Source organism: Drosophila bipectinata, chromosome 3R (genome assembly GCF_030179905.1).
Source record: "Drosophila bipectinata strain 14024-0381.07 chromosome 3R, DbipHiC1v2, whole genome shotgun sequence".
Classification (NCBI taxonomy): Eukaryota; Metazoa; Arthropoda; class Insecta; order Diptera; family Drosophilidae; genus Drosophila; species Drosophila bipectinata.
The window spans coordinates 27,557,881-27,574,519 of NC_091739.1; the positions used below are offsets into that span (position 1 = coordinate 27,557,881).

The 16,639-nt window shown below is 45.2% G+C and overlaps 2 protein-coding genes across 2 annotated transcripts; one reads left to right on the forward strand and one right to left on the reverse strand.

The window, feature by feature from the left end:
- Positions 1-6,966: 6,966 nt before the first annotated feature.
- On the reverse strand, positions 6,967-8,292 carry LOC108121901 (dynein regulatory complex protein 9). Its single transcript, XM_017236205.2, has one exon. The coding sequence runs from the start codon at positions 8,290-8,292 to the stop codon at positions 6,967-6,969; it is 1,326 nt and encodes a 441-aa protein (XP_017091694.2).
- A 3,473-nt stretch (positions 8,293-11,765) lies between these two features.
- On the forward strand, positions 11,766-15,420 carry LOC108121820 (neurogenic protein mastermind). Its single transcript, XM_017236116.3, has 4 exons — positions 11,766-11,921; positions 12,343-12,405; positions 12,474-12,636; positions 12,825-15,420. Exons 1-4 carry the CDS (start codon positions 11,851-11,853, stop codon positions 15,159-15,161), a joined length of 2,634 nt encoding a protein of 877 aa, XP_017091605.2. The 5' UTR covers positions 11,766-11,850; the 3' UTR covers positions 15,162-15,420.
- The last annotated feature ends 1,219 nt before the right edge of the window (positions 15,421-16,639 follow it).

Consider the following 16,639-nt stretch of genomic DNA (forward strand, 5'->3'; position numbering starts at 1 on the left):
TAACAAGAAATCATATTCAGAAGCTGCAGTGTGTATTTTTCGCGAGTGTAAGAACCCACCGACAACTCCCGTCCTTGCCACCAGCACTCACGCGCCTTGCAATCTTTATTGCACATTGCGGCTTCCGGTCGGCGGATGCGGATACGGATGTGTCTGTGTGTGTGTGTGCGTGTTTGTGTGCTTACGCTTGTGTTTGCCTCAATTTTAGTTGAGAATGCGGCATTAAAATGCATTTGGCTTTCAATTTACTCGCTCCCCGTTATATTTTCATTAAGTGTTCTCTTTTTAGTCATTTCGGCCACGTTCCTTCATTGCTCGCCCGCACACTTAAGTTCTCTAAATTGTTAATGAAATGTTAAATGGCTCAAAGTGGCCGAAAGGAAAACACAATTCGACGCCTGCTGATTGACCGTAATGAGCCACTTACGCAACAATATCATTAATAAGTAATTAATAATGACCCCCGTGGGGCATCGGGTCAGGTGTTTGCCACATGTGGCATTAATTGGACCAAGGACGGTCCGGAAAATGGAAGTCCTGGCTCAATTAACAGTCGAGAAACAATCACAGCAGCATAAAGATTATTACGTCTTCTAATAAGGCTTAAGTGACACAATTTTCATAGAATTTCATCGGAGTCCACAGTCTGGCAGATACAAATTGATTAATTTTAACAGAAACATCATCGATGAGTTTGACACAAAAAACAAACGCTTTTCAGTCAAGGAGTCAAGTGTAAGGAAAAAAGGGGCAACTGTAGTGGAACGCACAGATAGACAGCTGTTGATAACGCCCAGAGACCCAACTGTAACAAACCAAACCGAACAGGACTCGCAGACACAAACATGTGTAGGATTGGCAAATCCTGTGACTCCCGCCTCTCTCAGACCCCTCCTGAAAATCCTTCTCCCTGCTGCAAATGCGCTTGTCCCTTCTGATCCCTTTAGCTGTTGAATTGCAAATGGTTTGTATCTGGCGTCAACAATTTGTTTTTTGTTTCTGCCAAGTAAGAGCCTTATGTCGGAGTAATGGCAACTATATGAAATAGTTTGCCAAGCCAGATTATAAATATAGCAGTCGAAAGCCGGTGAAGCTAAGCTCTGCCTTTATGAGATTACCAAGTTTCGAATGATCAACAATGGGTTTTAAAGTATGGCCATAAGCTCCTTTTTGTATTAGTGCGATGAAGGGCTTTTTGACTTTTTAATAATTAACATACAGATACAATTGAAGCATAAATACATATTTCCTTAAAATAGTCTTTTTATCGGATATGTGAGCTCTCTTTTATCGCCCGCAACGCCCACGTCAAGTTAGGGCATTTGATGATCGTGTTGATCGAAAAACTGAATCCTTTTGAAATTTTTTTCAACTCCTTTTCGGTCGTGCTGCACTCGCTGACAAAATGTCCACCCATCTGTCACGACAGGCAGCAACAACTTTCAGCCAGCGGGCAGGCACCAGCAACAAGCATTCGAAAACTTAATTTTTTCCATATCCTACATGCAGCAATTTGTATGATTTCCAGCTGAAGTTTTTTTGTCTCTCATCTGTATATATATTTCTGATTTTTTTTTTGTCGAATGCAGCGTTGTTTGTAGGTTGTCAAATGCGTTTTTCCCACTTGTTTTACAATTTTTGCAAGAAACAAATTTGAATGCACAGCAAATGGCAAATGAGCAACTGCATTGTCAGTGAGAATTATTAAATTGCAGCTGGACGAAGGCTGAGGCGGAGTGAAATGGGTTGTGGGAAGTGCAAGTGCCGCTTAATGGTCTGGCCATGTCGTTTAATTCCTTTTTTTTCTTTATAAATATATGTGTATTTTACCCCATTTTCTGTGTGTTTTTATTTGTTGGTACTTTGGCGGCATTCTGGTGCATTGTGCGCTAAATACTTTGACGTCTTTTTATATTATGCTGGTGTTGTGCTTTTTCCTTCTTGTTTGGCATTAAATTTTCTTTTTTTTGTTCTTGTTCACCCGCAAGCATTCGAGCCATTTGCATTTACATATGCGCATTGCTTTCTGCACATTGTATTTAATTAAAATTTGGTGTAATTTTAGAATGGCCGGGAAATGCGGCCATAAAGCAGCCTTATATGACAGCAGCAAGGACAACCATGGTGGTTCTGATTTACAGGATACAGAATTCGATTTGTGAATGTGTGCGTAAGTGTATTAGTGAGTGGGCGGCACATGGCAAATAATGAATGTCCAAAAATGCAGTAATTTATCGGCATGTTTATCTGCTACTCATTACTCGGCAGCAAAAGTAGAGCCAGCCGCAAAATCTGCATAAATATCAAATGTAGAGCACATGAGTATGTATCATGTTGCCAGAGGTCCTTTTTTGCGGAGGGAGAAGCGAGGCCAGGCGGGGCGGACCAGGGCAGAGCATTGCAAATGGCGATAAGCAATATTCAGTTTTGTTAATGGCCGGACGGCAAATCGGGGCAATTCAATTTGCTGGACCAGGACGTTCATCAATTTCGCTTGGCAAATGCAAATAGTAAAATGATAGCCAAATATTTATTGTGGCCCGCATAATGAGTGAGAAATCTTGTTTTGGCAACCAAGTCAGGTATCTGGCCCAAAACGGGCAGGAAGCCATCTAGCCGGGCCAGATAACACATTTGGGATGGGATGGAATGGCCAAGCCCAGCCAGCAACCAGCCAGGATGATTTAACTCTATGCATTTTGCATGCAAAGCAGCATCGTCATAAGCATTAAAACTAATGCGCCGAAAAGTAGACTATTAAAAATGTAAAGTCAACTTTATTAGCTCAAACGAAAATGTTGTCATTTGCAAATGTGTGTGTCTCTGTGTGCTGGCTTGCCCTTTTATGCTAAATCTAATTCTACAGCACAGAGTGGTATACTACAGGAGGGTTGGCATTTAATTCATAAAATCATTTTTGAAGCAAAATAGCTTTTATGGCTGTGACTGAACTTCTTTACAATTTTTCGTTAAGGTAGGTAATATGTATATCACAGCTTTTATTATTACTACATAGCCTCTGGCCCAAGACTAGCTTTTTAATAATAACCCTTAAAAATACAAAATATTTAACCCAACAATCCATCAGATTTGATTTTCGATAGAAATCCTAAAAATTGTAGATTTCACAAAAATCTTAAAAACAAAATTGATTTTCTTATCACTGACCGGTCTCTGGGAAATTGAATATCCCATTCACCAGAGCCGCTGGCAACGGCAATGGCAAACAGAATTACACAAACATACTCACAAACTAACACATTAGGCGGCGTTTCCTTTGCCAAAGTTGGTTGACTTCGTTTTTCGGGGCTGCCGACAAAATGGAGACGACAACAAAATACAAGAACAACACTAAAAACTGGAACAAGAACAACAACAACATTATCAACATCAACAACAAACAAATAAACTGACAGACACTCGTTTCCGTTTTCAAACAAAACAGACGCCATATTTAAAATTCCAAACGGGCGCCCGGCAACAGCAGCCGAGCAATATAAGCAAACAAATGAAATAACAGAAAATTGCCGTTTGCTAAAAACTTTTGCTTTGCTTTTTCCTTTTTGAAGTTATTTTTTTGCCATTGTGGAGCCGGTCTTCGGCTGCCAAAACAAAGAATTCAATTTAGTGGGCCGAGCGTTGATGTGGACAGGTTCATTGAACGGATAGGAGATTCCCTCGAATGCGCATAATTTGTACGCATCATTCATGGCTTGAACTAATTGTGGATTTATGCCAGCGAAAAACGCTAGTGCAAATCGCCAAAAATTCGCCAAGCAAAGGCGAATGGAGGGGCGCAAACATTTTGGCAGCTCCGACCATTTTGGATTTCAGATTGTTTGGCATTTATCATAGCGCTTCGGAGCCCAAAACTTTGCTGACCGGTGGCCGTGACTTCCGTGCACCAGAAATGAAATGAAAGATTTATTCCAGATTCTCATGACGAGATAGGGTGTTGTAGCCTTAGCCCTGGCACAAAGGACACGTAGGTCAATAAAAATGCCATCGCCACTGGCCGGGGGCTCTACAATTGAAGTTGTATATTAAAATGATTTGTGTGGCCAAATTGCTGTTCAGTCGGTGCACTAATTTCATGAGAAATGCATGAGAAAACAATCAATAAAAAGATAAGAAAGGGTTTCATGTGTGTGATACACAAAAAAAAATTTTGTTTAGTCTTAAGCATACAGAACAATAGTCTAGACTAGATAGAATTACAAAATCTGGAAGAAAACTGTCTCATCTTTTTAAATTTTATAATTTGTCCAGCATTTATTTTATAATAAATTTTATAACCTCATACACTCCTAAAAGCTTTCTCAGTGCAATAATGTGTGTTTACGCTTGAACTTCTGCAGTAAACTGCGCCTAGGATAAGGATGAGTTAGGATGGCCTAAACCCTTCGGCTAGAGCATTAGAAAAATCTATAAAATCGCTGGGCCCGTCAGGACGCCACCCATACATGCCAATAAAATATTTTATCAAGCGTACGTGCTGCTATTAGTCTCCTTCATCTTCCCGTAAAGTCTTCGACCTCGTCGTCGTTCCCGTTCTCGTCCTTGTCATTACGTCACACGCACGCATATCAAATGACGGCGTTGATGTGTTGAAAGCCCAGACGGGAAAGTTGAGATCGAGTGAATGAATGTGCGGGCGGTCAACCCTTTTTTACGGCTGGTCAGTGGAGCTGGAGCACTCTGGCATGTGGTCGGGTCTCCTCTCCGGCTCAATGCGGCCCCTCCATGTCCCTACTGTGGCACTCGTGCCGCTGCTGGTCTCTGATTATGCGTCGTGCGGCCATAAATTTATATTGAAAGACGTGCGCTGTTAATCAAATTAAAGTGTTTGATTAAATTTTAAATAAAACTCTAAAGTGCTGCCTGTCTCTCCATTTATTATATCGCCTTCTGCGGAGCTGTGTAGCTGCAGTAAAAACTGCAAAATGAATATAAAAATGTGAATGAAAATTAATTTAAGAACACGTGGCGTATGCGCAATATTCAATTTATGAATTATGCGCCAGATTATTAATTAAATTTTCTTGTTCTGTGGTGGCTGTTTTGAGTGGCATGATGGTAGGGGGGCGATGCCACTAAAAGTTCAACCAGTTAATCGGGGCTAAAGAGAATTTCGGAAACGTGTCGCAAAGTAGGCAGAATATTTGGATACTAGCTCCGTGGAAGTGCCGAACACTTTAAAGCGCTTAACGGGCCAACTGAAGTTAAATAACAATTTCACTGCTCATTAACCCTAATTTGTATGTAAATTTTTCGGGTGCCCCAGTTGGCCCGAACCACCCCGCCCCGACTCCTGGGATGCAGTGCCGCCTTTTAAAGACGAAACGCCATTTTGTATGTTTTAAGTAACGCACATGACACGGAACGATGGGAGTTACTAACGGAAATGGTCGACGGGGGAGTGGCAGCGAGGTAGGGGAAGATTCGGGCGGCCAGAGCTACCGGCCGTGGCCATTATGGAGCTCTGGTGCTGTCTTCAAGCTGCAAATAGTGCGGGGCATGCAAAGTGCAGGAAACGGCTGCCACAAAAGGGAGCAAAAGAGATGGTCCAGGACGAGAAGGACTCGCGAGAAAAAAAGGCGAGGAAGATTGTTTGCCTGTTGCCCTCATTCTAGCGTTCTCGCCACGCACCAAAAGCCCCATCTTCCATTAATTCATCCGCCGCCATGCAAACAATAGGCCTGCAACCACTGTGGTTGTCACTTGTCTGTGGAGTTGCCAAAATTGCTACAAAAATGCATAGAAATATTCTCGTTTTTATCTTCATAAAGTTCCAATGAAAAATATGAAAAATATTTAGATGCGACCATTAAATCATCCAAAATAACTCCTTTATAATTTATAAAAACAGAAAAATTCCCAAAATTTTTGAGCACACAAGAATCCATGAGTTCGCATGCCAACCGTGCCTTTTCCCAGCTCGGAATGGAATTTCGCCAGTCATTATCGGGATGTTATTGTTGTTCTGGCAGCAACAAATGTAGCTGAAAATGGATAGCCAAGGAGCTGAGAGCTGGGGAGGGAAGCGTTCATTAAAACAAAAGTGAGTGCATGTGCAGACGCTTGCCACGCAGGACACTCTCGCCAACTGGCAAGGACGCTCTCGCCAACTGGCAAACGGCAAACAAGAAATGACAGCAATGCAGCCTTGTGCCATGCAAATTCAATAAATTACGGCAACGACCATTAATTATATTTTAAATTGCAATGTCCACACACTCGCAGGGGAAAGTTTTGCTTTTGTTTCCCACGGCACAGTGACAGTGAAAAAGTTCCACTCATTCACCGGGCAAATTGTCGCAGTTTATCTCCTCCGCACGCATCGCGAAAACCAAATGAACGCCGTCGCTACCCGAGCCGCCTCAGCCTCCAGCCACGCCCCTTTTATCCCCACGCCTGATTCAGTGTGTGGCACAACAAATAAACCACTTTGGCCATATTCCCAGGCATAAAGGATAAATAAATACAGAAAAGGAAAGCTCCGACAGAAAACAAAAAGGGGCGGAGGCAGTGGGTGGAGCGATGCAACTCCAGATGCAACTTCAACTTTGGCCTTTTGGGCCAGGCCATCCCGGGCCCAGCGCCCGCTGTCCTGCCATTATTATCGCCTCGCGTAAACAATGCCCGAGACGTGCCTGTTGACAATGGCAGCATGTCATTAAGGGCGACGTCAGTAGCCGACCGCTGACGTGTTAACTGCAGTGCGTCCAACTTTTAATTGGTTTTAAGTCACAAGTTAATTTCCATAAAGCGGAGAGAAAATTCTGAAAAATCCCACAGCCAAGCTGACAATACACAGCAAAAGTGAAACATCAACTGTCAGTCAAAACTGTCATTTCAACTTTGATTGCAACTTTAGCTCATAGTTGATTTTTATAATTAAATACCTCTAAGCTACATATATTCATTAAAATTTCAATTTATTTCTCTTGATAAGCATTTAAAAATCTATTTTTTAGGCTTGCCCTTTTTTCCTCGCTTGGGTTTCTTCTTAAAAGGTCCCAGTCCTCGGCGAACCATAGTGCCGCGCCACCAGGCCTGCAGTCTCACGGCACAGTTGATGCGATGCACCTGGAGATCGTGCAGACGCTGCTCCTCGGCCTTCTGTGCCCGGTACTCCTGCACGAAGGACATCCGTTCGGCGAAGATCTCACGGTGGCGCACCAACAGCTTTTTCTGCTCCAGGATTCGCAGCTCCCACGCCTCGGCTTCGCGCTCCACCCTTCGCATTTCGCTGACGTATCGTTTCTTCCACTCCTCAATCTGTTGTGTCATGTCCTGGATTTCCCGCTGGCGAAAGGATCGCAGCTCGCAACTCACACGCTCCTCCCGGGCGATTCGCTGTTTGATGTCAAGAATGTCCCGCAAATAGGCCCGCTCCGCGTTCTCGCCCCAAATCGTTCCCTGGGCCAGGCGACCTTCCTCCCAGCGCTGCACCAAACTGTACTCGAGGTCGTTCACTCGGGACACGCAGCGCAGCTTGTACTTGGTGTCTGCAATCCGTTCCTCCAGATCCTCCAGCTTGGCCTTGGTGTCGCGCTTTTCGATGTCCAGTGCCTCCTTCAGCTGCTTCAGCTCGTCCTTAGATTCCTGCAACTTCTGGGACGCCTGGGATACTTCGCTTTTGTTTCCAGCCAGGGCATAGATAGCTTGCTTTAGGATCTCAAGACTCTTATCATCTGAAGGCGAGGGTTTTGTACCATCCTTGGAATCCTTGTCTTCTTCTGGAGCAGAGTCTTGCTCTTCCTCATCTTTGCTTTTCTTTTTATATATTTCGTGGCAATCATCTAAGGATTCTTGTTTCTGCCAATCAATTTGCTGCTCTGGAACATCCAGTGGTGCCTCTTCAACTTCGTGTTTCTCCTCCAAAGTTTTCTCGTCCTTGATATCCTGGAACTTTTTTTTCTCCTGCAATTCCACATCATTAATGGCTGCTTCGAATATTGTTCGCAATGCATCCATATCACGCTCGAACTTGAGAGAATTTAGAACATCTTCATCCAGTTGATCGGCATCATCCTCGGGTTCACCCAGAAGGGACTCCAGCCGTGGCAGGACTTTGCCCGTAATCAGAACATGTTCCTGTTTTTCGTGTCCACCCATCGACGAGCTGCGACGCCGCCTCAGGGAAGCTGGCAGAGATATTGGATTCCTGGCATTTAGACGCTGGGATCGCTGCTGCAATACCAACTGATTAAGAGTGTCCTTATAAATGGTCAGTAGCAGGATGCGCCGCAGCTCCTGCAAATGCTCCTGGCTATGTCCTTCCAGCATTGCTACTTGTGTCAAAGTGTTTTTTCGACAGAAGTCGATATGAGTCAGAGCCAGTGGGCTAACCCCGGTAACTGTTGCTAAGACTACCCTCGTAGAGTTCATAAATGTTTGGCTTTCGACATGAACCCGGGCTTTCGCTCATCCTTTCTGACTTTCTGACTCATGTACAGGGAAAGCCTTGGCGAAATCCTGGGGCTCCGGCTCTGGCTTGCATATTTCATTGCTGTCATCGTCCTCGTAGCTTACGTGCAAAAATGCCCAACTGGCGGAGTTGGGCACCCTTGGTGCACAGCAATCGTAGAATTTATTTTCCCGACTTCGACTGCCTTTGGCTTTCTTTTGGCCTCCCAGCCCAATCCCCCCCGCCGGCATCTGATCCTGTGTATCTGCCACAGCTGCCCTGGCTCTGTATCCTTGGGGTTCGTTCACTTCTTGGGCATGCAAGTATGCGTCTTTGTCATGGGCGCCGGCTTATGTGTTTAACCCAATAAATGCCGCGCTGATTGCAAGTTAAATTATTGGCGCACAGGACTCCAGACCCAGACCCGTATTACAATTAAATTATCGCATTAACCGCACAACCTGCACAACCCTGGGTCCGGGGCTCACTTTTCCACGATTTTCCCAGCGTGCCCGCGGCGACTGAGTTTAAAAATAAACCAAGTGCATGGACCTTTTTGAATACTTAAAGATGTGTAAGGACTAACAAGTACCCTATCAATGGTGCTACTTGGTGTTAGCTTTATAATATAAGCTATAAAGCTAAAGCTTTTTAAGGAAGAAATACAAAGTTATATCCATTAATTATTTAAAATATCACATTAAAAGAGACATTAAAAATAAAGAACTATAATATTCCGAATCAAGGAGTATCCGTTTATGATAGTAAGTCCTATGGCGCATCCTTTGGCGTAGATAATATAGCTCTTTAAAGGCAAACCAAACCAAAAAGTGGTCAATGCACCGGCAGTGTCAGAATGTCTGTGACCGGGCCAGGCAATTGTGAGAAATGGCAGGGCGGACATTAATTTAATGCCCGCCACTGTCTCGCACATTCACGGAGAGATAGAGAAGTGGAAGAGGAGGCCAGAGAGGGGCAAAAGGACACACATGGCGACGGCATGGGGAGCTGTACGTTCTTGGCGGGCGATTCTGCGTTCGGCTGCCATTATTTTTAATAGACTCCAAAGAAAAAGTTTTCAGTTTTCTACTTCATTGACTGCAAATCGGGAAAAGAAGCTCTCGGGTCGCGCTCTGCCCGCCACACCACTCATTCCTCGAATCTCGAACCGCTAAGGATGCCAGCCAAAATTAAGTGCCCCCAAAAAGTGCGCTGTGCACCGCCTGATAAGCATTCGCACTTAAACACACACACCATCGCAGCTGAAAAGGACGAAACGCCAGGCAACTGCAGCGTAAAGTCAAACACATAAATCGCCCGCTCGCCACAAGAAATTTTTGCCAGCAAAAAATTTTCAATTTCCATTTAGCAGGGGAGGGACCCCTCCCATCTTTTGAATGCAAATGTTCGATTATGACAAACTTTCCATTGATATCCTTGCACACCATACCACCCCGCCAATATCCGTTCAAAGAATGTCTTGGGTGCCAGGACATGCCAAGTTTGGCTGCTATTAATAACGTCAAGGTCCTGTCGCAAATTGTTGGCTCGAAATAATGAATATGTAAATATTAGACGCCAAGGAAGAATAGAGATACTTTTAAAAAGTAGAGGCCTTTAAGCACTTACAACATGTAATAGAAAAGAATAATTATAATTATAATTGTTATCATCATTCGGACATAAAATGTAAAAATATTCGTAAACAAAGCTTTGAAAATTACATGAAACCCGCATAGGTAATGGTCCTTAATTTTGGTCGCTTAGAAACAAGTTTTTTTTGTTTCCGTAGAAGCCCATGGACATCTACTACTTCATAAAAAACCCTTTCACACTATATAAAGTTCATCTCCATATGTATATCTTTTGTAATAATTGGTACTATTAAAAACCTTTATATTATTGAAAGTTAAGCGCCCTCTTTTTGGCAAAAGGAACTCCCCTGTTTTTCAAACCCAGACTCACTCAGTGACCGAAAGTCTGACGTGCAAAAACGAGGAACCGCGGAGATAAACAGCCGCACTTATGACAGCTCCTCTGACCCAAGCCCCGTTTGGTCCTTTTTGCGCTCGTTTGTTATCCCGTACATGTAAATAACCAAAAATTTTATATTGCGGGCCGCAACCACGACACCGTGACAACGCCGGCATATGCCATATGGAGCAGCCGGGACATGCGAAGCCGGCGAAAGGGCCAGAAGCAGGAACGAGTCAAGCAGGACACGGTGGGACATGGAGCTGCTGCGGCTTTAGTGGCAGGAACAGGAGAGTGGTCAGTGCTGACGCTGGGCACGCTGATGATGGCAGGCAGGAAAGGATACGAAAGGAGAGGACAGGACACGCCAGGACATTACAGGACAGTCTCTGTCCATGTGGTGAGTGTGTGAATATGTCAGCGGACGCCTGTGTCAGTGTGTTTGAGTGTATTTGAATGTGAAACAGTGGACTTGTGGGTGTGTGTGTGTGTGTGTGTGTGTAAGAGGTCCTGCGTTGTTGTCTGCGGCCGGGGGAGTGATAGACGCCACTACCATTAATTCACATTCAGGTGGCGCACGCTTGGCCGCACATTCCGAAAAATCAACACTTGGACAAAAAAAATAATCCAAAAAATATATGCTATATGCATTTTTCAACAAAAAAACTTCTTAAAGTGTATAAACATAACTATCATTTGATATTCAAAATAATAATAATATGTAAAATAGCTTCTTTATTTTTTCAAGTGTATTCCTTGGTTCGAGGGTGCGACAACAACATGTGTTTACACTCATCCGGACAGAGATGGCAAGAAGCTGGGCCCACTCGTGCAGGGAAATCCCGTGCAATGCATTATAAATGGGTCCACCGGGTCCGGTGACCCCCAGTCCACTCTTCACGTATTTTTTCCGGCTCTCCCCCTTTATTTTTTGGCAGGACTAAGAACGGACCAGACCGGGTCTCAAAAAGAACTAAAAGAAGTGACCTACTTGCCGGGCGTATAATTAGTGTACAACAACCACAACCGCGTCGAGCAAATGTAAAATTCATGGGGCGAAAAATCGAAAGTAAGTAAGTTGTTCCTCAATGCGTGGCACGTTGAGCGAGTCGAGTAGTCGTGAAATCGATAAGGCCGATTGTCCCTGGCCAATGCCAAGCAACCACCAAAATATACCCGTAAATACCCAAAGGAACTGCCAAGAAACAGGACCCACTGCCATGGCAACGCGACTCAACAAACAAATGCCAGTCAGTCGCACACATGCACGAACCCTTGTATTTAATGCGGCTATTCAAATAAAGTTACCTTAAAAATAGAACACACTATCGCATTAATGCCCTCCTCGTGCCAAGCGACAAACTGTGTCAATAGCAGAGTGCATTTGGCCAGTTGAGTCGGAGCCGCCAAGTGGTACAGTTCGCCAGAAGGCACCTGCAAGGATAACCAGACACTGACCAGCGATGTTTCCCCAGGCAGAGCTAGAGAATTACAAGCTGCAGGTGGAGCTTCTGCAGGAGAAGCTTCAACGCAGGTAAGGCTAATGTTAGATAATAATATTTGAGATACTGAATAGATGCATTAAAATGTTAATACATGTTAATGTAAACTTTCCTCAATAAAAATATTTCATCGAAGTTATCGAAGCAGAAACTAAAATAGAAAACGCTGCAACTTGAAAAGTTTATTCTGTAGTAACGACTCTTGTGACCTAACTTTTGAGTGGCATGTTGTGCTTTGATACCCCGGTGGTATTTGCGGCCAACTTGAAATGTCCTCCAGCAAAGCAAGCATTCCGCACAAAGGACTCAGCCATTGATGTGTGTAGGTCGGCTTTTAGTGAGCTTTCCTGGATGCATCACATGCAGCTGCTTAGAAATCCTTTTTAAAAGCTTTGTCTTTGATTTTCCTAATATTTTGATTTTGATTTTCATTTTTTTATTCCCTTTGCGCAGCGAGGATAATCGCCAGCAGTTGGAGCATAAGTTGGACAAAATATTGCAGAAGCGCAGTGAGCTGTAAGTAGCTTTTGATATTTTCCTCAATCGGCTGAAGGAGATGCAATAGTAAATACTGTATATTCCAGGGATAAATCGATGCGCCACAAAAGCCGCCAAAAGTACCAGGAGTTCCTCGAGGAGCAGTCGAAACGCAACGAGCGGAATAAGAAACTGGTTGACATGCTGGAGCGGATCGATGAGCAAACGGCGGCCATGTCGCAACGCAGCGAACGTCTTAAAATGATGAAGGTTTGTATCCTTATTGCCTGAGGAATGAAAACCAATCACACATGAAGAAAAATATATGCCTGTTTATATTAAAAAATCTTAAAGGCAAAAAATACATCTTTAGGAATTTATACAGATTTGAAAGCATACCATCCTAGTCTATAAACCCTAACTACATATCTTACCTCTACTTTTTTCTCCTCCAACAGTTGCAATACCAAATGTACTTTGCAAAATTGGTGCAAAATCAAACACTGCGCTGCATCCAACAGACGACGGCACCTGCCACTGCACCTGCCGGTGGGGCCATTCCAGTTCTGCTGCAACCGCAGGCGACGGTGGTGACCAATCCACCGCAACCGACACCACAGCCCTGGACCTTTGCCATGGCCACGCCCACACAGGCGGGCATGATGCTGACGCCTCAGTTCGCCCCAGGACTGGCCCAACCCCATACCCCCACCCCTTTGGCAGCTGGTGTTCCCGCTCACCATCCTGTTTACTATCCAGATCTCTTTGGCGGACGCGTCACTCCTCTGGGCACCTCGAACCTGTTCGATTTGCGTGCCACCCTGCGCGCCTTTGATAATGAGAATGCCGATTTACCGGAGCGCATGCAGCCTCACTTGACAGGTGATTATCAGGCGCAGGAGCTAGGTGGTGGTCGAGGGGCAGGCGCAGGAGGAGCAGCGACATCAAGCACGGCCAGCCAAGAGAACGGAGCCGGCAGTGGAGCACGGCAGCTGAGCAGCACATCCTCCACTCTGGCCACATCCTCGTTGACGTTTGATAAATTGCCAAAGACGTCTTCCGCGCTGACGTTAACTGAACTGCCGGTGACGCCGAATGCAGCAACATCCGCAGCCGGAGCAACACCAGGAGCCGGAGGATTGGCAGCAACATCAGCAGCAGGAGGAACGGCAACTGACCATGACGTCCGCGGACAGCCGCAGAGAGAAAACGGAGGCGACCTGGATGCCTGGACAAATTCACGCGTGACTAAAGTCGAGTATGAAAAATCACCAACTGTCGGTGGCCATAATGAGCCCGTCCAGCAACAACAACAACATGACTTTGACGCATACTTTGGTGAGCTGAAAATCGATGAGTCCTGGCAAGAGCTAGGGCCTCCCAACCCGACCCCCGGCCGCTCACAGGAAGACAAACGCCCACTAAACGTGCGTGCCAGCGAAGTAAGTGCCAAACTTGGCATCAGCAACGATTTGCTGGACGAAGTCAAAGCCAGTCGGGCGGCTCTGGAAAAGGCAGCGGCTGCGGTTGATGAGCAACTGGCAAGGGGTAATCAATTGTCGCCGCCAGTCAGCCAGGACGTAGGTAACACCGTAACACAGCACCTCCAACAGCAACAACAGACAAAGCCGGGTGTGTCGATAGAGAATATTGAAAATGCCATTTACGGCGAACGATTGACAGGAACAGGAACGGAAACGGGAACGGGAAGGGGAACAGGAGGTACAGGTGGAGCAGCACCGCCCACGCAGGGATTTTTTGAAAATTTGGTAACCAACGCACCCACGTCCGAAGTTCTGCAGGATATGGAGGTGCAGCCAGTGGAGTCTGCAGATGCGGCTGGTCATTACGGGCAATACGACGCCAGTGGATATAGTGAGAGCAGTGAGCCCATATATGCTAGCATCGATTCCAACAACCAACAGCAGCAACAGCAACCGAGCTCCGCAACGGTGGAACCGCTTTACAGTGAAATCGGAAATCCCACCGACTATACACAGGCATATGCAACGGATGCCAGTGCAACTGATGCCACTGCAGCTGCACCTGGACCGGCAACAGAAATTACAACTGCCGGTGCTGGGGATCCCAATGGTGAGCCGCAAGAGTACTCCAATATTGATTACGGCAACTACGAGGACGGTCAGTACGCCGCTGGCTATGATCCGAACGTGGCCTATCCGGGTTACATATACGATGAGGCCACCGGGCAATATATAGCCGATCCCAATGCCCAGCAATATGCACCGGATGGCAGCTATGCCGGCCAGGAGTACGATGCCAATGCTGTCCAGAATTATGACTACAGTGCGTATGAGCAGCAGCAGCAGCAGCAACAGGAGGAACTGCAGCAGCCCTTGCAGGAACAGCAGGAAGTGTATCCAGTTGCGGAGAATAGTCAGGATGTCCCAGAAGTTCAAGAGCCAAGTCCAGCAGTGCCAGCAGCTGCTCCTGCTACGCCGGAACCTCTCAATTCCGGTAGCACCGCCAATCCTAAGCCCATCAAGCCCACGTCGATACTTTCCACGACGACAGACAAACAAGCGGCGCCTAATGATGCGCAACACCAGCAGCAGCAGCAGAAGAAGAAGAAGCGCGTTAATTTCGTTGACAGCAGCGAAACGGATGACAGCTCAAGCGTGAAACCGACCGCCCCAGTTTCCCCAAATCCTGGCCCAGCCGCCGCAGCCACGCCCGCTCCGGCAAATCCAAGTAGCAGTGGAGGTGGTGGCGGAGGCGGTGGCGGCAGCGAGAGTGATTTCGATTTTTCAACGGGCAGCGAGACGAAGAATTAGAACAAGCTGAAAACAGTTGAAGCTCTAATTTGTTGCCATTTGGGTTAACCAACCACCCTCGATTCGATTTATTGCCACTGCATTCCTCAGTCCAGGGAGTTGAGAAAAAATCAGGAAATCAAGTAAAGCGAAAAGGGCGAACTGGAAAACAGGAAAAGGTAAAAATTTGTTTGCCAAGAAAATGGCAAACCACAAACCGCACAAAAGTTGTTGCTTACTCAGACGGCCACAGCTTTCAGCGTTCGTCTAATTCAATCTATTAATTGCTTGTCAAATAAAACAGAGGAAATAAAATAAAGATTAATCTAATAACTTATGTATATATGCATAACGAATATTATTCTTGTAAAACAGGTCAAGCCGCCCTGACACAGTTGATCTGTTAACTGGGCGTATACGCAATATTCCGTATTAATACCTGATGCTGACACACATTCGCCCTGGCAATATCCTGATGGCCTGGCATATATTTTATTAACGACATCGGTAATAAGATCAGCAGCTGTTGCTGCCAGGCCACAATTTATCAAAAGTGCAATTGTCTTTGCCGTGGCACCCCGAATTACCTTTCACTGGCTATATTTGCTTGCCAACTCGCTGGCGGGCGGCGTTCCTGCCAATGACACTAATTATGTGCGGTCAGGCGGTTAAAGCCACATCCACGGCCAGTTACAGCCAGCTACGGCCAGCAAATATGCTGATTCCTGATACGATGACCGGGATGGTCAACTGCTGGCAAAGGCCGCTGCTTACTTGGCCAACAATTGCCAACTTAATTGAATTCATGCCAAGGGATGTACAATGCTCAGTCAGTCTGTATATACAATATTATTCCATAAGGCTATATGCAAAGGATATCTCATCCTACACCGAAGCGTATTCGCATTTTTAATTTGATTTCCAGTTAACGCACTGAAGGCGTTTATATTTTCATTTTCGACTAGCGGCTCCAACTGTTGCTGACATTTTTTCCATCAACTTGAGTGGGAAGTGGGGCATTTTCTCATTTTAAAATTGCCGAACCAATTCCATCGCCATCAATTCGATCTTCAATGCTTATTTTTATGCAGTTTTTTATGCCACTTCCATACGCAATTTTGGCCTGAAGCGTGTTTGCCATTTTTTGTTAAATAATATGCATTTTTTTGTTAATTACACTTTGCGTAATTTCTGCCATGCATCATACATGTTTGGCCCGCTCTCTTAATTTAAATTAATTTCCGAATTAAACGGCCGGCAGTGAAAATGTAATTAATACATACAATTGGCCTGTCGCAATGTCAACGAGGGGGCTCATCAAACAGGCATATCAAATGTCAATCAATTTTTGTGGTTAAGTCATTAAATATTTATAAAAACCATCGAGTGTTTTTTCACACAACTACTGAGCGGACTTAAAACCTTTTGCTGGAATTGACCAATAATTGCACGGAAATTGCTGCAGTGTCGGGTAAATAGACTAACAGCCGCGCTCCGTT